This window comes from Podarcis tiliguerta (assembly GCF_965153285.1).
Source record: "Podarcis tiliguerta genome assembly, chromosome: 10".
NCBI classification, from domain to species: Eukaryota; Metazoa; Chordata; class Lepidosauria; order Squamata; family Lacertidae; genus Podarcis; species Podarcis tiliguerta.
In genome coordinates, this window is record NC_139543.1 from 51,804,867 (window position 1) to 51,830,454 (window position 25,588).

Sequence of the window (25,588 nt, forward strand, 5' to 3'; positions counted from 1 at the left end):
TGGCTCTGATTTTATACAGCAGGAGACTGAAGGGCTTTGGATGTAGCGGCGACAAATTCATAGACAGTGCAGATGTGTGTTTTTATCAAGCTAGGTTGGAAAAAGGACTGACAGTAAATCCCAGCCTGGTGAGAGGGTGGATTAGTTTAGAGGCCAGAGTGAATGAGGAAGTAGCTAAATCAAGCATCCAGAGATGAAATTAACATTTGCAGTACTAAAGGAGAACTGTGAGTTTCTTCTACAGGCAGAGATGCAAACAGTGCTTTTCTGAACCTTTTTTAAAAAAACAAAACACACAATCATAGTAAGGTGCTGGTGTTTTTATTTTAGTTTTAGTTTGCTGGAGTCAACTGGAAAGAAGGGAGTGAGAAGGAAATATTGCTGTTTGGGGCATGTCTTTTGGAGGCTTTTTGTGGATCCATGAAGACGTCTGGTTAAAACCCATTAGAGGAAGTGACCATTTAATAACAGTGGTGTAACAGTACTAGCATCTAGGTGAAATCATGGCTGAAATCCTAGATACACTTCTGTGGAGGAAGGTCCCATTGAACTCCATGGGGCTTTCTTCTGTGTAGGGGTATATAGGAGTGCATGGTAAAATTGCAGCGCCTCAGAGAAGAAATGGTTTAATGTAGTGTGAACTTTGGAAGGAAGCAGCCTGTAAAATGGAGTAGGTTGCTGCCCTCTGAAAGTGTACATTTTCATGTTAACACAGTGATATAATAAGCCTTTACCCGTAGCAGTTTCCTTGCATAGGAAGGAGGCAGATATTATTTTTATTTTGCAATTCTTAATAGTTTGTACTGTTCCAAATGATAGTATGCAATGAAGGAACTGCTTGCTTAATGAATGGAAGCAATGCCATTGCAGACCTGGCTAATTTCTCCCCTAAATCTTTTATCAGCTGACAGCACAATCCTATACATGTCTACTCAAAAGCAGTAAATTCATTTAAATTCAATAGGACTTATTACCAAGTAAGTGGGTATAGGACTGCAACCTAAACACCATTGTTTTGAACTTCTTCCAGTTTCAGTGAATTTGGCCCTGTACTTAGCATGATGACTAATAGTTTCATCTTCTCACCCTCCCCTTCATACTAACTCACAGGCCAATGAAGGAATGCTTCTGTCTCCCATCCATTGTTTTCTATATTCTTAAGGGACTATACCTCAAAATTTGGCTTGAAATAAATTATGGTTTACCAAACTTGAAGGAAAATTTAAACCCATGCCTTTCTTTAACCAAAGAAAAAAATTAATAAATATGAATAAATATGTACCTTAGAGTATGTCTCTGCCCATTCAAAGTTCCCCAGGCACATGTTGTGACTTTTTGGACAAGACACCCTACGGAGTACCATTTTTTCTTTCTGTTCTTCCACGTTTGTCACGCTTTTAACATTTTTATTTAACATATTGCGTTTGAAGAAGTTTGCTTGGGAGAATTCGGTCCTATTTGCTGCTGCTGTGCAAACCTTACTGTGACTAGGTGGAGTTTTGTGCCAGTGCTGGTAAAGCTAATCCATCTCTAGAGATGCCCCCTATTTGGGGGCTGATAGGAGCTGTGGGTCATCACCAAGGCACCAGGTTCATAAATGCTGGTATGGGGCAGGTGGCATTCTCTGCCACTTCCTGTGTCTAGTTTTTGTTCGGTTCCTACACACTATTGGTCTTTGCGCCTGCAGTGGGAGAAAGGGAGGACTAGGCACTCTTGAGCCACACTTCCAGTTCTCATCGTCTTACTGTGGTCTTATCTTACTGTATAAAACACCTGGTGCATAAGCTAAGACTTTCTTGACCCAGAAGTGTCAATCAGATAGAGCAAGGTACCCCCCATCCAACTCCGTACTATAGTGACATTATATAATGGGTTGTTGAGTTCCAGGTCACTTATGCAATATTTCCCGTCAGGCAAAGCTGATTTCTGCTGCTCTAGTACCGGGCCACGGTGAGAGATCATTGGGAAATGGCCCTTCCGGCTATGCTGCTCTGTTCTACCATCACAGTCGGTGGCTGGGTCGTGTTGTAGCTTTTCTTTAAATCATTGTCGTCGTAAGGGTTGGATTCGTATCAGTCGGTTGAAGAATTTAGCTTGCTTCTGCAGATACTTTCCCCTGTTCTTACTCGGTGGTGTGGGGGAATAACCACACAGGGATATTTATGTATTTGCAGGGCGTTAGGTGCCTGTGTATTTTGCAGGATTTGCCAAGCTGGGCCAGCGGAAGAATAATAATACCACTGAATGTAAACAAACAAAACGGAAAAAAAGCTCTTATAGCAGAAGGAAACATATATGTAGCAAGTGTGTCATTTTGAGTGGGCAATTAGCAGAAGTTGTCAGGAGCCTCCGATAGCTTGTTTTTTCTGAATATAGCAAATAAGAGTGAAACTCTCGTTTCTTATGTACGGGTTAGTATTGTCCTTCCAGTTTTAGCAGTGCTGCTATACCAGACTTTTGTGTGCATATTAAGAAAAGAAAAGATGTATATTAATCTTTTGCTTAATGTAGTTAAACTAAGAAAGGCAATACTAAAAGCATCCCCCCCCCCCAAATGTGATGTTTTTACTGCACTGATAGAAATTGTGGCATCTCTAGTCTAACTCTTCAGCTGTAGGGGAAGTTCCATGCCAGTTCGCACAAATATCTGTGTGTGAATGGTACCCATAGGCCTCTCCTTCCTTCCTTCCTTCCTTCCTTCCTTCCTTGTCATGAAAGAGGTGGGGCAGCACTGCTGAAAGCAAATGAAATGTCTCACTTTCAGGACAAAGCTAAGAACTAAAGGTGCTGGGGTGGAGCTAATAATAACATAACTTTTAAAAAAGCCAGTACATTTTGAGGAAATTTGAAATACTTTGGTCTGGAATTTCTATTGGATGCCATCCATCTTTATTATTATTTTTTTTAACACTACTTTTTGTATTTTTCCTTTTTGCTTCTTTGCTATGGTTCTAGAGTAGACTCTGTGTTCTAGATGTTTCTAACTTTCTAGAGCTCACTGACTCCATTGGAAGCAAACCCACCTGATCAGGATTCTGGATCCCAGTTGGTTCGACAAGGATTCCAGAATTTTGATCAACACTTTGTTTTATAAATAAAGAAGGATTAAAATATTTCTCTTACAAAAAAAAACTGTGACCTAATGGCAATAATTACCTCAAACGTGGGCATTCATCTTGGTTTTAGCCTTTAAAAATAAAAACAAACAAACATGTAGCCAGCTTGAATTTGGGATTAAATATATATATATATTAAAATGCCCACCCTGGTCATTGTTGCTTTGAGTGATTCTTTAAAAATAAAACAATGAAACCAAGGATTAAATTACTCTTTTATGTATTTTAATTAATTGTGATATTGAAATGCACATGTAATTATATATGTTCATTGCTACTGTAAAGTGCTTCGACCTTCTCGAAGATATGTAATGAATCACATTTTAAACCAATATGAACTGAACAACCGACTGTGGCTACTAAACATTTTCTGGTTGCATTTTATAGTTACGATGTTTTATAGTTTACATTGAAACTGGTACTTTCTAACTAAATGTTCTGTTTTAATTATACCTTCAGAATCACAACACTGCTGTCCCTTTAACATTTTAATTTTTTGCGCTCTCTTTCTCTTTTTTAAGTAGAACTGTGTCTTCAATGTGTACATTCTGTTCTGAGATATAACATAGTAGGTAGAAGGTCAGACCAGATAATTCCAAAGTTAAGAGGAGCAAATCACTCCGTACATATTAACAAGTAAAGCCCAACAAATGACCTATTTATTTTTTAATTAAGAAGGAAGAAAAGAATAATAATTGAAGCTCTTGGGGACGAATCAGGAAGCACAATAATTCCCAGCTAGCTCTTTCCTTTAGGCTCCCATCCTAAACACACTTACCAAGGAGTAAGCCCCAACAAACACATTGTGACTTGCTTCTGAGTAAAGCGTGGGATTATAACCGCTGAAATCTTAACCTGAACAGACATAACCATTGTGAGAACCAAGTATTCAAAGCAAGCGGCGTATTGTATAGCGAGTGGCTTGGAGCTCGTGAACACACAGATGGGTAATGCTGCGGGCTTGCCAGACTTCTAATCATGGGAAGCAGAACTGTCTGCTTAGAATTACCTTGTAAAAATGGCAATCGTGGATCACAGGTGCATTAGGCATTTACCTGTCCCTGGAAATTTTTGGAAGCCCTGCACTTGGTATGCCTCTCCCAACGCCCCCCAGGGTTGATCAATTGGCAGCTGTATCCATGGAAATCTTAAAATGCAGGACTAGCTACCAGCAACCCATGCACATGTCTCACAGCTGGGAAACCTGTGATTAAGTCCTCAAGTACTGAGACAACAAATCCTTGGATTGTTTTGAGAAACAATGACAGGCAGTGCTGTATAATTCTGTAATCATGCAGTCTATCTCATTTGTCACTTGGAACCCCCTAAGCTAAATATGAAGAACTTGGCCAGTACCTTGTAAATTTAATTTGCCTATTAGCCAATGACAGTTTATCGGATGCTGTTCTGTTTTCATATTACCAGTTGTCGCGAATTATGTGTTTGGACGCAAACGGTCTTTTGCATTCGTTTTTCTCGTCGTACTTATGTTTGTTTGACGTGTTAGGGTTTCTTTCTCTTACTGTCCGAGTAACCAATGGATGGAAACGTTCTGCTGGGCAAAGAGGTGTTTTTAGACAATAAATCTACAGGAATTGGCACAAAAACGACTTTATCCAAACAGCTGGGCTTCATTGTGGAGCTGACAATCTCAGCAAAGTTCCTAACATTTGTTCAGCACTGGCAGATCAAGGAGTTGCAAGGAAAAGGCGAGGAACAGATTGTTTTTAGGTCCTTGTTAAAATCTCTGCTCCCACTAGATTCAGGGGGAGCCCCCCGGCCCCTTCAGCCATTTTAAAGCCATGGTCTCCACAGTATAGCTCACATTACCAAAGTGAACTTGGCATGTGGCTGTGCCGCCATTTTGAAAGCCTAATGGGAAGCCTGTTAGGATTTTAGGCCTCAAGAAAACTGGAAGAGGTTGGGATTCCCTAGCCCTTGGGCACGGTTAACAACAAATAACTCTTTTACCGCCCTTAGCAACCACACATTTCCCCTTTTATATCAACGCTAGTCGTGGAAATATCACCATAACCCCACTGAAAGGGCTATAGATTGTCTTTCCAAACCCTGGGCTTGGAGTCTGTAAAGCACAAAGGAGTTTTTAACATAGCCGTCTCCTCAGAAAGGGAAATGCAGCCTTCCCTGCTTTCACTTTGGGGTGGTTGCAGGCAGCGCTTCTCTCTTTTCCTCTATACATGTTGGGATTTTTTTTCCCCTTTCTGAGGTGGTATTTCCCTCGGCTCTTCCACACCACGGCTCTCTGAGGTGCAGAAAACACCTTCTCATCCCTTGTGCTTTACCAGCGAAGTTAAAAAGATAAAGCTAGGCATTTCCCAGTGCCAAATTTTTACACAGACAGAATTGGAATGTATAATCTGAAAATTCTATACCAAAATCAGTATTTTTTTTTTCTTTCAAAAGAGGGGGAAATAATAGCTTTATTAGAAAGGGGAGGAAGAAAGGGGATATATTGGCCGTTAGAGTCTTTTTGTGGTAGTTAAAATAAAAATTGGCGAAGGTGTTTGTGAATATATGGACTCTTTTAACCCATAGTTGAAGGGATGTTTTATGCCTCTTAATTTCGCATAAACCCAGTCTACTTTGAATTGAATGAAAAACACATACTACATGAAAAAAAAAAATTTTTAAGGGGGGGGCAGAATAATTGAAATATATTCCAACGCAGAAAGACACCTCCCCACCCTTCCACCTGATTTATATTTGTAAGGCTTTTGCTTTTTTTCTAGATACAGTATCATCTCAGTTCAAAAAACCCATGAAAGCCCTGGTTGGTTGTATTCTTTCACTGTACGGTTCTGTATTGAGTGTTAATCCATGTTAAAACTTTGTGAAAATTATTGTGTGCAACCGTATTTTCTTGTGTATTGTTTCTTTTCTTTTCTTTTTCTTTTCTGTGAATTGTCCCCTTTGTTTCCTTTCTTTCCTCCCACTTTTGTTATTTTTCTGTTTTGTTTTCTTCTGGTAATGTCTTTGGGGGAAAAAAAAAACCAGAAAAGAAACTGACGTGTTGTAGAACTATATGTAACCTATTCCTTAGTCTCATATTATAGGTATGTTATAAGAATGGATATTTTACTTGGCTTTAGAATGTTTTACAAGAAAACTAATTCTTAACCAATCAAGTTCTTGCTACTAAAAAAAAGAAAAAAAATGCTTGTGTTTCTCATCATGACGTTGTGTGCTTCTAATTAATAATCATTTTCGTTGTAGAAAAATGGAGTGAATTTATATTAGACTTGAAAACTAATAATAGCATTGTAAATTTATGAGATGATTTTAACAGAAAAAAAGCATTATAGAAGAATATAGTTATTTTAATTGTAATATTACTAACTGTAGGGTGAGAAAGGGCCCCCCGTTGTGGTGAACTATGTTATAGCTTGTTATTCACAGTTTCTTTTTGATCATTTTTTCGGTCTCTGAGGTGAAACGAGTTATTAATCAGAATTTGTAAACTCACATATGCATATTGTATATGTGTAGAAATGTAATCACACTTTGTCTTGGAATTACATTAAACTGTTTTAAGTCACTGCATCGTCTGCTAGTCTTTTAACTGGCATGGGTATGATCGCTATCCTATACGCATCTGAGTTTTATTGAGTTTAATGGGACTAACGGCCAGGTAAGTGAGAACAGGATTGCAGCCTTAGGCTTGCTTTTAGTTTCCTCTAAAAGTCTTGGAAACAGCATGTGATGAAGCTTGGGCCTGTGTTAGGTACCATTTTTAATATCTGTCCTGCCCGATAGGATGGTTGCCTTTTCTGAGACGTAGAAAATGTTGGAGATCGTAGAGAAGTTGCAATTGATATGTGATACCTTGTTTTCTCATTTCCTAATTTGTTCGGTGTCCTAGTCAGTTATGATTGATTGGTTAGGAATGATAAATGCTTTTATGTATTCTGTCTGTCTTTATCCACTGGGATTCTCAATTTTAATATTTAGTTTACTCGATCCCCTCTCCCTTTTATAGTCAAAATGGGCCTCCCAAAGCACCAACAATTAATACAAGTAATATTAGGGATATGTGGGTGGAGGCTGTCTCTTCTGAACTCTGATCATGGGTGATAAGGCTCAGGCTTTTCCCATCTCTCAATTGGAAAACCAATTGAAACACACACAAAGTCCTTTCACTGACCTTCCATTTGCTTGACCCTGGCAGTAAAGTGGTAGCCAATATTACCTGGGGAAGATAAGATCAAACCAAAAGCCTATCAAGCCCAGCATTTTCTTCTCACAAAGCCCAGCCAGATGACCACGGGAAGCCTGTGAGGGTAACCTGAGTGTAAGAGCACACTCACAACTTGTGGTTTCCAAAAAACAGCATTCAGATACGTACTGACTCTTGACAGTGGAGGCAGAACATAGCCATCCTAGCTAGGAACCATTGAGAGACTTATTCTCCATGAAGTGGTCCGTGGCTGTTTTATAGCTGCCCAAGTCGTTGGCCATCGCTGCATCATATCAAGTGAATTTCACAGCTTCGCTACTGCACTGTATGAAGTATATTCTTTTGTCGTCCCAAATCTTCCAACATTCAGCTTCCATTTTTCTCTCCTCTCTCTCTCTCTGCTTGCTTCCTAAAGGCCATGAATAGTTTTACACAACCCTTCCCATGTCTCCCCCTTAGTCACCTTTTCTCTAAACTAAAATCCCTCATCTGTGGGGGCTGCAGGTTTCCCATGTCCGTACTACATAATCAGCCAGTGAACGTGTGGCGACTCCTTTAGCAGGCTAGCAGGAACCACATAGACTAGAATCTGTCTTGTCCTCTTAATGTCAGTGCAATAAAGCGGCCAGCCATTATTACCAATTCATTAAGAACATTAACAATTAGGCAGCAGGCAACAATCAATATTCCTTTGTCCGGGGGGGAAATAGAATGTCGTGTGCCCTTTACAATCCTGACTCCTCTGCAGGGGAAGCAAAGAAACTTGACTGTTCTTAACGTTGCATGTTTATTAAGATCATTCAGTATAATGAGTATTTTTATTTTAATAGTGAATATCTTGAACATATCATTTATCTCTTTTAGACCTCCTGAATATGTCATTGCACCAAAGCATGTGGGCATTTTGAATCTTAAAAACATTGGGTTTTCAATATTTAATCATTATTTTTCCTCTCCCTGCCCCCCATACGCCCAAGTCCCCTCGCCCCCAGCTTATCTCTCTTTTGGTGTGGCATTCTTTCCCTGTGTGTCTGATGATATAAGGCAGCTTCCTATATCTCTGTCTTCCTCCATTATAAAGAGAATGGCAGCAGACCTGGGGGCTCTGGAAGAAACACATGGTGCTGTTCTCCCTGCCCCCCCCCCAACCGCACATATGATCCCAGTTTCCAGGAAGAGTGTAATCATAGAATCACAGAATTGTCGAGTTGGAAGGGGACCCTGAGGGTCATCTAATCCAACCCACTGCAATGCAGGAATCTCAACTAAAGCAGCCATGACAGATAGCTTTAAAACCTCCAGAGAAGGAGGGTCCAGCACCTTCATAGGGAGTCCATCCCACTGTCAAAACAGCTGTTGCCATCAGAAAGTACTTCCTGATGTTTAGTTGGAATCTCCTTTTTTGGAATTCGAATCCATTGGTTTGGGTCCTAGCCTCTGGAGCAGGAAGACACATGCTTGCTCCATCTTCCGTGTGACAGCCCTTGAGATATTTGAAGATGGCTATCCTATCTCCTCTGGGTCTCCTCTTTTGTCCAGGCTAAACATACCCAGCTCCCTCATCCATTCCTCAGTAATCACTAGCATGTTGAAGCTCTGCAATAGAAAGCAACACAGGAAGCTGTTTATACAGAGTCAGGCGCACTGGTTCATCTAGACCACTAGTGTCCACATGGTCTGGCAGCAGCTCTTCAGGGTTTAAGGCAGGGCTCTCTCCCAGCCCTGCCTGGAGCTACAAGGCCTTGAGCCTGGGAGCTGCTGCATGCAAAACACAGGCTCTACCACTTATGGCCTGGGCTTTTGTTATTTTTTTTTTCTTAAATGCAAATTGGATTATTAAAAGTTCAATTGCAATATGTTTCTAAGGTGAGATTTTTTTTGCTGTAATTTGTGTTTTGTACTTGTAATGCCGAAACGTCTAAAATGCCTTTAAATTCTATGACATTTGTGTGAAAGCCTTAAGTAAGTGAAGCTAAATTCAGTTTAAGGCAGCAAAACCTGTATCTTGAAACTGAATTGTGCTGGATCTAACCATTGTGTGACAAGCAGAAATTCACCAGGTTCATATTTTGTTGGTATGGAAGTACTGGCGTTTCTGACATTTTACACCACAATGTCCCTTTGTTAAGCACATTTCCACTTCAGTATTCTGCACTGTCCTCCACCATCCAGCAGAGGATGCTAATCATCTGTTTCCTTACGCGATGGGTAGACCATACTAAAGCTTTGATCTATTTTTAAACTCATGCACACTCCTGTTCATCGTAACGTCTTCTGCTGTGGCAATAATGGGATGCAAATTTCGCCCTTCCATCTCCTCATGTGGAATGTTGTATAAATGTGGAATATAAATGAAATCTGGTGAGGGTTTTTTTGAAACACGAAAAAGATAGGAACACAATTATGAACGCTTTAAAAGCTGTTTGTGAGTGAAGAGGAGGAAAGCTGGACCATGAATAATCTGCTGTGTGGATTAGGTTGCTGTAAATTTGAGTTTATTGATATGCTAGGATCATAAACTACCATTTGATCCTGGCCCGTTAGAACAAACCATGGTTTAAATCAAGCAAGGGAAACGTGTGTCCCTTCAAATATTGTTGGACTAAGGTAAAGGTAAAGGTACCCCTGCCCGTTCGGGCCAGTCTTGACAGACTCTAGGGTTGTGCGCCCATCTCACTCAAAGAGGCCGGGGGCCAGCGCTGTCCGAAGACACTTCCGGGTAATGTGGCCAGCGTGACATTGCTGCTCTGGCGAGCCAGGGCCGCAGACGGAAACGCCGTTTACCTTCCCGCTGGTAAGCGGTCCCTATTTATCTACTTGCAGCCGAGAGTGCTTTCGAACTGCTAGGTTGGCAGGCGCTGGGACCGAACAACGGGAGCGCACCCCGCCGCGGGGATTCGAACCGCCGACCTCTTGATCGGCAAGCCCTAGGCGCTGAGGCTTTAACCCACAGCGCCACCCGCGTCCCCATTGTTGGACTACAACTCCCATAATCCCTGACCACAGGCCACACTAACTGGCCTGCATCTCTCAAGAAGGCCAACAGGGATTATAGGGCTTGTAATTCAGCAATGTCTCGTGGCCCACAAGTTTCCCACTCCTGGTTTAAACTAAACAGAGTTTCCCAGAAGTGGCCCCAGTAGCTCACTGACGGCTAGTACAGTGTTTTGAGGATTGAGGTGCCATGATCCCCTCTCCCTGCTTCGGCACAACAACTGAGCAATGGCATTCTGTATCGGCAGCAGTTTCTGAACCATTCTCAAAGGTAGCCCCATGTAGAGTGCATTGCAGTAGTCTGTACTAGAGGCTAACTGTGCATGGGTAACAGAAGCCAAACTATTTCAGCTGTAGCCAGCCAAAGCTGGGCCTAGGCATTCTTCGCCACTGAAGCCACATGGGCCCTCCAGCGGCATCAAGGAACACCTTCAAGATATGGACCTTCTCTTTCAGGATGAGTGCTAGCCCATAAGGATTGGGAATTTCCACAGTTTCTAGACTTGGGGAACTGCTGAGCCATAGCACCTCCATTTTGTAAGGAGTCAGCGTCCATTTATTGGTTCTCATCCAGCCCATTGCTCATTCCAGCTGCTTTTCCAGCACTTGTATAGCCTCCACTGATTCAGATGGAATGGGGAAACAAGAGCTGGGTATCACCTGCCTGTTGGTGGGACTGCACTCCTAATCCCAGGATGATGCCTCCCAGTGGTTTCACATAGATGTTGAATGCCTTGTGGAGCAAGACGGAACCTTGTAGGACCCAACAGGTAGGTCCAAACAGCAGCCTGCCAATACTGTTTTAGTGAGCCAGTAAATACGACTGGAACCATTGCAACATAGGAGCCAGCTCCCCAATAAAATGTTTGTGGATGCTGTCCCCCCCAAAAAAGTTGATGAGAATTAACTTTCAAATGGCGTGTGTGCACTGCATAATGCGTTCAATTATGCAGGCCCCCCAAATATTTTATTCAATGCAACCTGCACTGCAATGCAACTGGGCAGTACATGCACCATGGCTCTGAGTCAAGGGAGGGATTTTCCATGGGCGAGTGTGATTCTACACATGCCCAGCACCCTAACTGGATTGGTTCTGCCCCCACCTCAGCTTACAACCCTCCCAGGGTGACAGAGCTATCTGAAGGAGAGTCTAACTTGATCTCATCCTATGGGCAGGTTGATAGAAGAATTTGCCTCTGTTCCACATGAGGCAGAACATTGTCTCTCTTGTCTTTTCAGAACCTATTGAAAACCTCCCCCTGTCAACAGGTCTCTTAAATGGAGATCATTATCCCAGTCTGCATCTGTATTGGAGCCATTCTTTTAAATGGAATCATTTTTAAATGTCTGTGTGGTGTGTATGCATGCAATCGTTTTATATAGGGAACTTTGTTTTTGTTTTACTCTTTTCTATAGAATCATTTTAGAGTTGGAAGGGACCCTAAGGATCTTCTAGTCCACCCCCTGCAGTGCAGGAATCATGCATTTGTTGTATCATCAGATATTTTATTGTGGCAACCCACTCTGAGACCTTATGGTGAAATGAGGATGGTGAGAAATCTAACAAAATGAACATTGCATCAAGCTCTCAGGGTACAAATCACATATGAAGCATTGTATAAGATTTCCCATGATGTGCAAAAGAATATAAACTCGAAAAAAATGTGTCTGGACCACCCTGGGATCTATGGGTAAAGGTACCCTTGACCGTTAGGTCTAGTCACATACGACTCTGGGGTTACAGTGCTCATCTCACTGTACTGGCCAAGGGAGCTGGCGTTTGTCCGCAGACAGCTTCCTGGTCATGTGGCCAGCATGACTAAGCCGTTTCTGGCGAACCAGAGCAGTGCATGGAAATGCCGTTTACCTTTCTGCCAGAGTGGTACCTATCTATCTACTTGCACTTTGACGTGCTTTCAAACTGCTAGGTGGGCAGGAGCTGGGACCGAACAATGGGAGCTCACCCCGTCGTGGGGATTCGAACCGCCGACCTTCCGATCGGCAAGCCCTAGACTCTGTGGTTTAGACCACAGCGCCACCCGTGTCCCATTAAAGGTATGGGTAGAGGGCATTATACAAATTTAATAAATAAAACAAAATGTAACCTGAAATCAAAGAGTTAGGGAATAAATAGCTCAGTCTATTTTCCTTGGCCTTTTCATATAATTACATCCATCTCCTCTCACCAACACATTTGGGCATGGGCAGGGGGATTGTCATATGTGAGGCCGATCACATACTTTGTATTTGATTTTGAAGAGATGGATCTCTCTGCCCTCTCTACAGGGCAGGCCAGCCTGCAGATGCTCAAAATAAGCTGTGCACACATGGATAGCGGTGCTGCTGCTGTTGCCAGGCAACCACTCTGAGCAACGGGATGAATGAAGAAATATATATATTTCTGGGTCAAGCGAGTGGATCGCTTTGCCAGTTTAGCTGCTCTTTTCACTTCTGCTCCCTCGGTCTCTCCATCCTGGGCAACAAGGGTCCCTGCCTGTTTATGTGGCACTTTGCATGCCTGTATGCGGGAGCCCATGAAGACTTCCACGTCTATGTTATCTTGCTCATGATGATGCCAGTGAAAAGCATGCTCCTGCAGCTCAGTGTCTGCTGAGCCTTGTGATCCATTAACATCCAGTAACAGAAGTGATGGATTTTTGCCTCATTATCTTGGGGAGCCATTTAGGAGGCTAATGTGTCTTGTGATTAGGGAGCTTTCCCTGGTGCTTAGATTAGAGGCAACTCTGCACAATTTAATCCATCACTCCTTGTTATGCAAACCAGTCCTTATAAAGGCTGTTTGTTGGCTCCCTTTGACCCTCAGTATAATAGATTTCATTCAATATTTAGGCCCAGCACTTAGCTATACTTGAGGAAGGGGGGGTGGGGACGACATAGGAAGCCTTATGTTAAAACTATGGGTTCCCATGTTTGCTGTGATTGACAGCCACTCTCCCAGGATTCAGGAGGAAGCTTTGCCAGTCCCGGGCTGTTTACATTCATATGTATTGAACAGTATTCATTAACATTATTTTTATATATATATATTAGTGGCCATGTGATAATTTTAGCTTATAAATTTTATTGTTTAATGTCTTAACTTATATACTGTATTAAGGTACTTTTATAGCTCTGTTTAGAGTAGGTAATGTTTTGATAATATAAATGTTTTAAGTTTTTTGTATCAATCCAGTATATTTTCTTTTAATTGTTGAATGATTCTGTGTACATTGCGGCAGCCTTTGGCTATGTGCAATAAAACTGGCTGGCTGACTGTATTGTACAGTATGTGTGTTTGCATTTACATGCATTGGAAAACAATACAATTGGCCTGCTACCTGACGCCACCAGTGGCAAGCATTGATCCTCATGCTGTTGGTTAGCAGTCCAGATGAAGTAGCAAGATCAGCAACGATTGAGACAAAAATCACCAATAATAGTTCCATATCCTAGCCCTGGTTAGTACCTCCTTCCTGAAGATACTTTCCCTCTTACTTTGTATTTTCGATTGCAATGACTGCTGGATGCAATGACGGAAATGCTCAGCCATTGACACCTTGATGAAAAAAATGCATCAGATTATGATGTTATGCTTTGAACACAACTCATGCAATATGCATTTGCTAGTGGTGCAAGTTATAGGACAGAAATGTTATGCCACTATAGTTTACTGTTAAAACAAAAATCTATATTTATATATAATGGTAATGTATTTCATTTATGAACTGCTTACCATGTTTTCACAGAAGAATAAAAAAAGAAACAATTGTGTGTGTAAATAATAAATAATGGTGTGTGTGTGTGTGTGTGTGTAAAACAATTGCATATAAAGCAATGAATCCAATACAGAGACAGACTCCCAAAGGCTTACTGAATATACAGTATATAGATGTAGTGCAAAACATTTACAGCTAGCCTAATATATAGATGCAAAGATTACTTACTGTATTCTTAAACTACAGTTGTGATATTTTTCTTGATGTTACAGTCTATCTTTTGTAAACCACTTTGAGGTTTTCCCCCCTTTTACAAGGAAAAGTGGTGTGTAAATATATATATCTATGTATGTGTGTGTGTAATATAATATATATATAAAATATATAAAAAATTATATATGAATTTATTGATCTTTGTATTTTTACAAAGCAGAGCGTTCACGTGGATTTCCTGGATCCGAAAACCAACACTTTAGTCACTGCAAAACAGCAGCTTTGAAAAAACATAGACGTTTTCTAAACCCGGGAGTTGCATTTCCCTCTGGGCAGCCTTCTAGGGACCCCACAGACAAGGTCAGAGGCAGAGGTGGGTAGAGCAACAAATGTAAATATTAGACTAGTTCTGCACACACTAACACACTCTCCTCTCTCTTCCATCCAGCCAAGCAAGAAGCCTTATCAGTGTTTGAAGACACATTCCAGTCGGGCAAAAACACTCAGGAAGGATGCAAATCAAGGCAAGTGAGTGGCATGGCCTGGGGAAGTAGGTGTGGCTACGGAGGGAGTCTGACCCCGGGGAGACTCATGAAGGCTGGATAGAAAGGCCTGGAGGGGCTGCATTTGTCCCTTGAGCCTGAGGTTCCCCAGCCTAGCTATAGAATGGAAGGTGGATTCTTCTCCCCAAAACAAGATGCCTCACATTCCTATAAACACATAGGAAACCAGAGATTCAGTGTAACAGAATTCCCAGACTGCAACCTGAGACCAGCATGCTGCTGCTGCAGCATTGCGACAGCTGCCCCATGTATTCCTGTCTGACCTTGGTGTTTAATAATTGCTGCGGCCAGGGCCTCCGCCGGTCACATTCTCAGAGTAATTTTGGGAGCAGCCAACAATGCAAGTGAGCACCAGCAAAAATGTCTGAAAGGGGAGATAAAAGGCGAGTTCTCGACTGCTCCAAAGAAAGACCACTCTGCCTGGTGTGAAGTCTTGAAGACCTTCTATTCATGGCATTCTGTGGGCCTGAAAACAGCCGGGGAAGTGCTATGAATACGCTGCTTCTGTTCAATGAAATGCCACCTGTCAAAAATGCATCTGTGAGCATGGATCTCTAGGTCAGGGGTTCCCAAACCCACTCCCTGCCCCACCACCATGGACCACTTGAAAAGCCCTGAGGGTCTTGGCAGAACACTTAATGATTCCCCCCCGCCTGTTGTGGCAATTGTAATGCGCTGGGCTAGATGCTGTTTTACCCCTCGCTACCTGGTGTCTCTCAGCAATACCACAAATATTGACACTGCCCAAGGCTGTCGAAGAAGAAAGGAGACTTCTGCTTCAAGGGGAATTAAAAACTGGAAAACAGTGGGGGAAGGAGGGTGTAAGCAGGGGATGTCCACACACACAACATACATTTAAAGCACTATGACAGGCTTCCTCAAACTCGGCCCTCCAGCTGTTTTTGGCCTACAACTCCCATGATCCCCAGCTAGAAGGACCAGTTGTCAGGGATGATGGGAATTGTAGTCTCAAAACATCTGGCCAAGTTTGAGGAAGCCTGCACTATGATGTCACTTTAAACCATGGGTAGGCAAACTAAGGCCCAGGGGCCGGATCCGGCCCTATCGCCTTCTAAATCCAGCCCACGGACGGTCCAGGAATCAGTGTGTTTTTACATGAGTAGAATGTGTGCTTTGATTTAAAATGCATCTCTGGGTTATTTGTGGGGTTATTCGTTCATATTTTCCCCAAAAACATAGTCGGGCCCCCCCACAAGGTCTGAGGGACAGTGGAGCAGCCCCCTGCTGAAAAAGTTTGCTGACCCCTGCTTTAAAGTCATGGTTTTCCCTCCATCCCTCCAAAGAATCCTGGGAGCTGTCACTGGTTAAGGATGCTGAGAGTTGTTATGAGACCCCTATTCCCCCCCCCCCCCCAGCTACAGTTCCCTGGGTAGAGGGATTGTTTGTTAAAACACCCTGAGAATTGCAGCTCTGTGAGGGGAATAGGGGTTGCCTAACAACTCTGTGGTCTAAACCACTGAGCCTCTTGGGCTTGCTGATCAGAAGGTTGGCGGTTCGAATCCCCGCAACGGGATGAGCTCCCGTTGCTCGGTCCCTGCTCCTGCCAACCTAGCAGTTCAAAAACACGTCAAAGTGCAAGTAGATAAATAGGTACCGCTCTGGCAGAAAGGTAAACAGCGTTTCCATGCGCTGCTCTGGTTCGCCAGAAGCGGCTCAGTCATGCTGGCCACATGACCCGGAAGCTGTATGCCGGCTCCCTCGGCCAATAAAGCGAGATGAGCACCGCAACACCAGAGTCGAGCACGACTGGACCTAATGGTCAGGGGTCCCTTTACCTTTACCAACTCTCAGCACCCTCAACAAACTACCATAATTCTTTGGGAGGGAGCCATGACTGTTTGAAGTGGTATCCTAGTGCTTCAGTTGTATTGCGTTTGCCAAGCTCTCACTTGTCTGACTTGCTCTGGGCCTTGCCACACATACACATTAGTGGGAAGGGCCACCAGGAGGATGCCAACTCCCTCCCTTCTGTGGCTAGGGCTGGGCAGAAGACTTTGAAAGAGATAAGGGAAATGCTGGCTGCTTTGCTGGCCGTGGGAGAAGCAGCAAACAGTGCAAAGCATCTTCTTCAAAGACAAACCACAGACCACTAGCTTGAAGCTCATGGACCACTCGTGGCCCATGAACCACAGTTTGGGAATCTCTGCTCCAGGTAATAATAGAGAGGCACGAGGAGACAGGAGGGAAAAGTAGGTTGCAGATTCCTTTGCACTATTTATGCCGCTGGGGTCTCAGATTTGGCTACTAGCAAGGCAAAAATAGGATGCCATAAAACTGAGCTGGCAGTCTAATTTGAGAAATACCTCCTTCTCACTTTCTGCATATTTATATATTCATAATTTATGGATGCCTCAAAGTGTTTCTAAAGTCTCAGATCGTGTTTAAAAAATTATCGCTCACAGACAGAGCCTCTGGAGTGGAAGCTATTTTCTACATGTCAGGGCTCATTCATTTAAATACATTTTCACTTAGCAAAAAATGAGGGATTTCTAGCTTCTCCTCTTCCACCAGGGGCAGAATTTTGTAATATGGCATCGTGAGTGAGGACAGCATTTGGTGCCACCCACCACAAATATTTCTTATTTTCACAATAATTGCTTTCGGTACATTAACGGCTCTTCTCAGAAGGTACCCAAACAAATATAGGTTGCTGTCATTATTATGCACCCCCAACCGCCCCCACCGAACTAAATTCAGTGCTGCTTTCACTCTTGCATCCAATTTAAGCTGCAGCCCTTTTCTTCGAAAACAATAAAACTTTGTAGCATAACTCAGTGGTGGGCAGCCTTTTTGGAGTCAGGGACCATGTCCCCATGGGAAAAAGTGGGTTGTGGGACATGGTTGTAGCCAGGATTTATTTTAGGGCGGCAGGTTTTATGTTGGGGGAGCAGAACTGAGTTATCTGCTATGCAGTTGGTCAGTTAATTAAGTATTTTTACTTACTGGGCTGCCCCCCAGCTATGCCCATGTTGTGGAACATATATCACTGACAGCAAAATTTCTTCCCTTCTCTGTCTCCCCTTTCTTCATCCATCACGACCCATTCATACTTTTCACTTCCCATATTACTATGCAGTCCTTGTAGGGACTTCTCAGTTTCCCAGGCAGATGTGAAGGAAGACAAGCGCCAGTGTAGAATAATGGCTAGGATGCTCATAAGTGCTGTGCTCCACATTGGCCACCATTGCCCCTAACATACCCCCACTTGTGGTCCCTACCCATGTTGCAGCTCATCCAGGGGCTTGGAAACTCAGGACCCCTGCCAACTCTCTGATTCTATCATCTACGATCAACCAGGCAAGAGCAACAGAAGATTCCTTTGGCTACCAGGATGCCCTTCCAGGGACCACAGGATTGCAGGGTTATTCCAGTTCTGGAATATTAATAGATAACGTGTAAAACGTGCAGGGGTAAGCAAGGAAATAATAAAAGAACCAGCTGAACAATGATTAAATTATAACAACACAACAAGATGGAAGAAGTAAAAATAAAATAAGATCACACATGGGTGAAGGGGAACGGGGGGTATAGGGGAATTTGAAATATTATTTATAATATAAAAGCTTTAATATAAATTTTCTAACTGTGTTGTATTTGTATACAGCAAAGAGAAGTTTAGACTAATTAGGTATATTTTATTTTAGTTAATTGTGTAGTAGGTTTAAGTTAGAAAATCAATATGGATGTTGAATTTGATGTTTGTAATTTTTCTTTTTTCGGTTTTGGAATTATTATTTTTTAAAAAAAGATTGCAGGGTTATGAGTAATAATAAAAACATGAATGAATGTTGGTAAGTGGCTGTAAGGTCTATGGAATAAACATTTTTGTTGTTTCTTATTATTTGTATACTGCCCTATACCACTAGATTTCAGGGTGGTTCACAACATAAAATCACAATGTAAAAATACAGAAAATTAACAACAACAACAACAACAATAATAATAACAAACAAACAAACAAACAAACTATATATATTTACAAGGTACCTTCAAAGGACAAGTTTAAGTAAATTCAGCATATTTCAATTTATATAACTAAGAACAATGGATATAAACAACACAACTCTCCTAGAATTAGTTACTCAGAGGGATGTATATCTTATAGGACTACTGTCATCAATTATAAATTGCCTAAATATGTGCTAGGTGCATGGGAGGACTGTGGTAATGTATTATGTTTGTTTAGGTTGTCTTTGACTGGAGACAACAGATACGGAAGGGGCAGTGAAAAGACATTGCTGTCTTGGAAAAGACAGCGGCAGGTTTTACATACTGGTAATTTGTAGTAAATTGATCAAAGTGAATTATATTGATAAAGGCTTGGTTGAAGTATGTTTGATTGGTATAACTGTACAAAATCGCACTATTATTATTATAAATATTTTTAAAAGGCAATAAAAGAAATCAAAGTTTGCTATCTGGAGCGAATAAAGCAAAGTCAGTGGCTCTGATCCAACACTCAGATTGCTTAAGGCTGCAATCCAACACCCACTTACCTGGGAATAAGACCCATTCCGCTCTAAAGGCTATATACCTCAGAGCCGAGCAGGGATTGTGCTTCAGATTCGATTGACTTTAATGGAATTTAAGCAGACTGGCTAATCTGTGCAGGACTGCAATAAGAGCTGGATGCAGGCTCATTAGTGGAAGCAGTTAGATGGTGGAGAGGGTTAAGGCTTAATCAAAGGAGGAAGTTAGTTAGTTAGTTTTATTTTGCCTTTCAGAAGCTTCCAAGTCAGTTTACAAGAACAACAAACTATATCAATAACCAGGATCCCTTCTACACAGGGCCCTTCTGTGGCTTGGGTGCAGGGAGTTGACAAGGAAAGCCCAGACGCGCTTTGTTTACATTCACATTATTTTAACATTTACTTTGTCAGGGCTCCCCGCCTAGAAAAAACACCCCCCCCCCCGAACTATAGTTTGTTAAAGGTCCTGAGAATTATTAGGACACCCCCACATAGCTAGAATTCCAAGCACCCTTAACAAACTACAGTTCCCAGGATTCCTTGGGAGGGGCAGGCACGGCTGTTTAAAGTGGTACGGTACTGCTTTTAATGTATAGAGCACATGAGGCATTACATAATTCCTTCCTAAACAAAAATGTTTGCAGCAGGCGCCAAGAAGAGTACATTGAAGGTGCCCCTTGATGTCACTGGGCAGGGCGTTCCAAAGCGTGCCTGCTGTTGCATTAAAAGACTTTTTTCCTACAAATGCAAAATGAGCACTTGTGTGGCACCTTAAGCCATGCCAGTTCCACAGACTGAAGTGATTGGGTGGGCATGTAAATGTAAAGGGACCCCTGACTATTAGGTCCAGTCGTGACCGACTCTGGGGTTGCGCGCTCATCTCGCTCTATAGGCCTAGGGAGCCGGCGTTTGTCCGCAGACAGCTTCTGGGTCACGTGGCCAGCATGACTAAGCCGCATCTGGCGAACCAGAGCAGCACACGGAAACGCCATTTACCTTCCCGCCGGAGCGGTAGCTATTTATCTACTTGAACTTGATGTGCTTTCAAACTGATAGGTTGGCAGGAGCAGGGACCGAACAATGAGAGCTCAACCCGTTGTGGGGATTCGAACTGCCGACCTTCTGATCGGCAAGTCCTAGGCTCTGTGGTTTAACCCACAGCACCAATGAGGTTATTATTTCAATAGAGACAAAACAACAAGCATTTGCTCATGCATTAAGTCTGGGATCTGCTTGGATGCCTGAGACGATCGATCCCCTTCCTGATTTTGCTTGGATTATTTTGATGCTTCCATAAAGTAGCGTGGGCCACCAGCAAGGGTTTTTCCTGTGCTGTATTGCTTATTTTGGCAAATTCCTGGGCTAAGGTTGGGCTGGTGGCACAGAATCCAATTCTTTTTCCTCCAGATATTTTAAAGCCCCCTAAGAATCCGAAGTCCAAGATACATGCCTGGTTGGTCTGTGGATAAATCTAGATTTTTCGAATCATGCGTTTGGAAAAGAAAATCGAAAAGATCTGAACTGTGTGTGCTGCGACTTTGGATGGAGTTGCCTTTAAAGGAAATCTCTTGTCCCTGGTTCTTATTTGCAAACCTCACCAAAAAATAAATAAATTGGAATTTCAAAGCAAAGGGGGTTGTTTATTTATTTAGCGCGGGGGGAGAGAACTGCTTTTCATTTTAATCTAATGTTCACCAAGGAGGGATACTCCTGTGCTTGTCCTTTATGTGACCTTAATTTTGTGTTGCATAAAGTGCTACTGGGAAAGAAGGGCAGTTTTGTTCAGAGATTACAGCTGCTCCTTTCAGCAGTCCTTCCACTGGCTTGGGGAGCGGGGAAGTGGCAGAAAGTGCACCTGGTGCCTTCTTAAGTATTAATGCATGGGAGAGTGTGCATGGAATGATTCTGGTGATTCTCCAGAACTAATTTGCGAAGGGAAGGAGGGGGAAAAAAGGAGGCCCTGCATCCTCATGAGTTTTAATGACTTCCAAAGTTCTTATTCATCGCGAGCCATCACACCTTCAAAGTATTCTTATGATCTAATCCTCATTTGCTCCAGCAGAGCACACCGTACACAAGCCCATTAAACTGCAATCCTGCAGGCATTTTTTAAGGGGTTCCTGTCCTTTTTAAAATTCAGTTATGTATTTATTCTTTCTGTTTCTATTTTGTTTTCAAACCAGGGCAGGCCTCCAACCTATCCGGAACCAGCTGACATACTGTCACTGTTTAGGAAAGCGTGCGAAATTATTTGCTCAAATGCCAATTAAATGGTGAGGATCGCTTGTTGCTCTCCTCTGCATATTCACATTCATTCTTGACCACCACCACCCCCCGCCCCGTAGTTAAATCTAGAAATCTTTGGCCTTTTCCATAATGTGAAATGAACCAGTTGCTGTGCATGTTGATAGATTTGAGGTGACAGCAGGGATTGGTTTAGAGGTTTCTGATGTACGGCGTTCCGAAAAGCAGGGACTGACAGCAGTTGTTTTTGGCTATTATCACATTTGATAACCCTTTTAGAACAGGTACAATCGCATCCATGGTGGCAGGCCCCTCCCTTTGCTGATGCAATTCTGCAAGAAAACCGCCAAGTCCAGTCAGAGAATGTGTGGACACCAAATGTCACTCAGCAGCAACGTAACACACTGAAACAACTTTGTCATGCCTCTTTCTCACAAATATCTACTTGCCACTGAATCGTAAGACAAGAGGAGAAAGAGAGGGTGATAGGAAAAATCTGATCACAGGATTATTATTATTTATTTGATATATTTGTATACCGCCCTCAGGGCAGTTCACCACATAAAATTCCAATATAAAAACCACAAAATACTTAGTAAAAGTAACAACAACAAACCAATAATCCTCCCTCTCACAATACATTTAGAAGAGCATTGGATGTCAATCATCTAGAGGCCGGGTTGTAGAGGAATGTTTACGCCTGGAGCCTAAAGGTCTATCATGAAGGCGTCAGCTGAACCTCTCTGGGGAGAGCATTCCACAAATGGGGAGCCACTGCAGTAAAGGCCCATTCTCGTGTTGCCACCCTCCGGACCTCATGGAGGAGGCTGCTTGGCAATTTGATGCTTTATGTAATGGTGGCTGGTACCCAAGGCCTGGTAGGGCAGAAGGGAGACCAACAGTAGGGGGAGCCAGAGCCAATGAAAGACAGTTCAGTCCCCATCCTCTTCCCTGCTGAGTTCTAAGAGGGCAAAACTGAGACCAAGGAAAAGGAAGCAAATGGCCAATAACCCCTGGACATGTAGTATACAGTGGTACCTCAGGTTAAGTTCTTAATTCGTTCCGGAGGTCCGTTCTTAACCTGAAACAGCACTTTAGCTAATGGGGCCTCCTCCTGCTGCTGCGCCGCTGGAGCACAATTTGTTCTCATCCTGAAGCAAAGTTCTTAACCCAAGGTACTACTTCTGAGTTAGCGGAGTCTGTAACCTGAAGTGTCTGTAACCCGAGGTACCACTGTATATGAAGGCAGGCAGATGGGGGCTGGCTGTGTCAGTGGGGCAGTGCCCCATTTGCCCTAATGTGCCAGCTTCCACTGCCTAGGCCACTTGTTAAAGAGGTGCCACTGCAACAATTCTCTGCAGACAGCAGCAGGATTGGACCATGCCTATTTATTTAGCGAGAAGGGCAAACAGCTTCGTGTAGAACATGGCTGGTAAGGAGCCTACAAAGCCATGCATTCTGATGCTCTGCTCAGCTTCTCCTGTTACCAGCCAGACTAGAAATGTGATCTTTTACAGAGCCACTTTACAATTTCCTCTATTTTATCGAGGGCGACTTGTATCTGAAGGGACGAATGCCGGCACAATGCTTCGTTTCCTCCTCGCTGCGATGTATGTGTGGCAGGGTGGCAGAAGACGGGGAAGAGAAATCTACTTCGGCTGGGGAGGCTGGCCCGGCAGAGGAACAACTCAGCGCCGCAAAGATGCCTCGCGCTTACCGCGCCAGCATTGCCGGCATCCTAGGAGGACCTCGGGGGCCTTTTGTTCTGGCGCTGGGCGGGAAAGGGGACGATGCCGGGGATGCCGCCGCCGGGGGGCGCGGGAAATCGGAGAATACCGTCGCAGCGCAAGGAGGAGGTTCCCGCTTTCCCTTGCGCGCAGCTGAAGGGCGCCCCCTCCCCAACCCCCAGCTCCCCACGCGGCGCGCTCCCGACTCCTTCCCATGCCCCGCGTCCGCTTGGCGCAGCGCACGGAACCGCAGCGGGGAAGCAGGGAAGGAAGGAGAGGCGGAGCCAGAGCGGGTGACATCACGACGCGCCCCCCCCTTTAGGAGCCCGCCTCCCCCCCCCCCCCAAGTTGTGAGGCGGACCGGAGGGGGGGGTTGTTAATGAAAATGTCTCCTCTACTCCGCCTCCTTCCCGGCGCGCTCTCGCTCGCCCTGCACTGCCCGGCCAAGGAGTTGGTTGCGCCGCGCGCGCGCGCCTTCCAAGCTGGGCGCCACCTCTCCGCCCGCGCGTACATACAGACGCGCGCGCGCGCGCAGGTGTTGCCCTCTCCAGTCTCCGAGCTCTTTTGCGCTCTCTCTTTCCTTCCCCTCGCTCGCTGGCCGCGCTCCCCTCTCTTCCCTCCCGCCCGGGAAGCCGGAGGGCGGGCTCCTTCTCGGAGGAGGGGCCGGGGAGGAGGAGGAGGAGGGAGCAGCCGGGAGGAGAAGAGGAGGGAGGTTCCCCGTTAGCAACAGCGCCGCCGAAGCCTCCCCCCCCCGCCTCCTCAACCAGCGCCGCCTTCCCACGTGAAGAGCCGGGAAAGGCCAAGCAGCGAACGGCAGCAGCGCCCCGCCAGCCGGCCAGCCTGCCTGCTCCCGCTCCCTCCGGCTTGGGGAAGAAGACGAGAGCCGCGGCCCAGCCGCCGCAGACCCGCTCGCCGCCTCCTCGCCGCCACCGCCTCCTCCTCTGCCTGCTCCCCTCCTGGCATTACAGACCCTTCCTTGGCAACCCTTTTCGGCGCACTGGTCTCGCCTTCCCTTTACGCGCAGCTCTCCCCCCCCCCTCATGTGACCTTTCGCTAGATTCCCCCCCCCTTTGCAATTGTGTGCACCCCCCTTTCTTCCCCACCCCAGTGCAAGACCTCCCTCTCCCCCCCAGCCTTGCATCCCCCCTCCCCGTTTCAGCGCAGGCTCCCCCCCCCCTCCATCTCTTGCAATTGCTCCGGCTCCATCCTCCCACGCCTTCCCGCTCCCACCCTCCCCCCGCATCTCCGGGCAACGGGATACTCCGATCCACTTTCCCCTCTCATTAAGAGGATCGCCTCTCCTTTCACTCCGTCCCCTCCGTTTCGGCTCTCTTTTCCCTTTTCTCCTCCTCTCGCTCCATAGTTCAGGCTCTCACTTTGATTCTCTCTCCTGCCTTCGCCCACTTGTTCTTCGGAGCCTCCCTCCATCTCTCCCCCTCTCCACCTGCTTCTCCCCTCTAATCCGACCCCTTTTATTTCACAACAATTTTCGGGAGGTGGTGGTGGTGGTTCTGCCTCGGCTTGGAGAGCCGGGGAGGGGGGCGCCTGGCTGTAACCCCCTCCCCATGCCTCTGACGCCCGCCCGCCTGCCTGCCGGTGTTGGATGCTCCAAGGAGGAAGCGGGGAGGCCTCCCGGCTCTTTCTTCTGGGGGGTGCGCGGGGGGGCCGAGATGATGACTTGATGCTTGGCTTTGCCATGGATGGGATGACATGCTTCATGGTTGCCTTGGTCACGCTGCTGCTCTCTTGCCCGGGTCCACCTTGGTGCGTTGCCCGCCGCCTGGTGCTTCCGACGGGTCTCCCGGTTCTGCTGCCTCTGCTGCTGTCTCTGCCGGCCTCTCTGGCTTCCCCGGTAGCAGGTAAGGGGATGTGGGGAGGCTGGCTTCAGTCCTGGGCGGATGCTACCTGGCATCTAGGTGCTACTCTCAGGCTTCTTTTGTTGGGACCCTGGAGGCCAAGATAAGCTTCCCTCTGGCAACCTCTTGCAAATTCTCCGGTTTTGCGTTGCCAGGATATCTTGCAGTTGGCCACTTTTTAGCATCAACCCTCTCTGTCTCTTCTTTTAGTTGTAATTGTGTTTTTCCCCCTTCAATAAAAGTGCCCCCCCCCCCACTCCACTTTAGTGGTGTTTTGGGGAATAGCCAGTGTAATGTTAAAAGATGTGAAGACAATGAAACCTGAACAGCTTCTTTTCTTGTGCTGTGTCTGTGCTTTATGCACCACATAAAAAGGGAGTGTGTCATTTTGGGCACATTCTGTGCACAGAGATATTTTTCTGGATGTTTTTATCATTGAGCATATACAAGTAAGCCAGAGCAATCTTTTATTTT

The 25,588-nt window shown here is 44.7% G+C and overlaps 1 protein-coding gene and 1 long non-coding RNA gene across 7 annotated transcripts in view; one reads left to right on the plus strand and one right to left on the minus strand.

Moving 5' to 3' along the window:
- Positions 1-25,588, minus strand: part of LOC310658978 — a 32,495-nt gene continuing 6,907 nt past the window's right edge. For both annotated transcript variants that reach the window (XR_014502554.1, XR_014502555.1), the window contains exon 2: positions 1-2,672. This is a non-coding gene — a long non-coding RNA (uncharacterized lncRNA). The remainder of the gene's footprint in view (positions 2,673-25,588) is intronic.
- KIAA1549 overlaps positions 24,393-25,588 on the plus strand; it is a 105,879-nt gene continuing 104,683 nt past the window's right edge. For 4 of the 5 annotated variants that reach the window (XM_083401305.1, XM_083401306.1, XM_083401307.1 and 1 more), the window contains exon 1: positions 24,394-25,117. In XM_083401305.1, coding sequence (XP_083257431.1) covers positions 24,862-25,117 — 256 coding nt within the window. In that variant the 5' untranslated portion in view covers positions 24,394-24,861. Of the gene's footprint in view, positions 25,118-25,588 lie in introns of all 5 variants that reach the window. The other variant, XM_083401309.1, reaches the window with a different exon arrangement.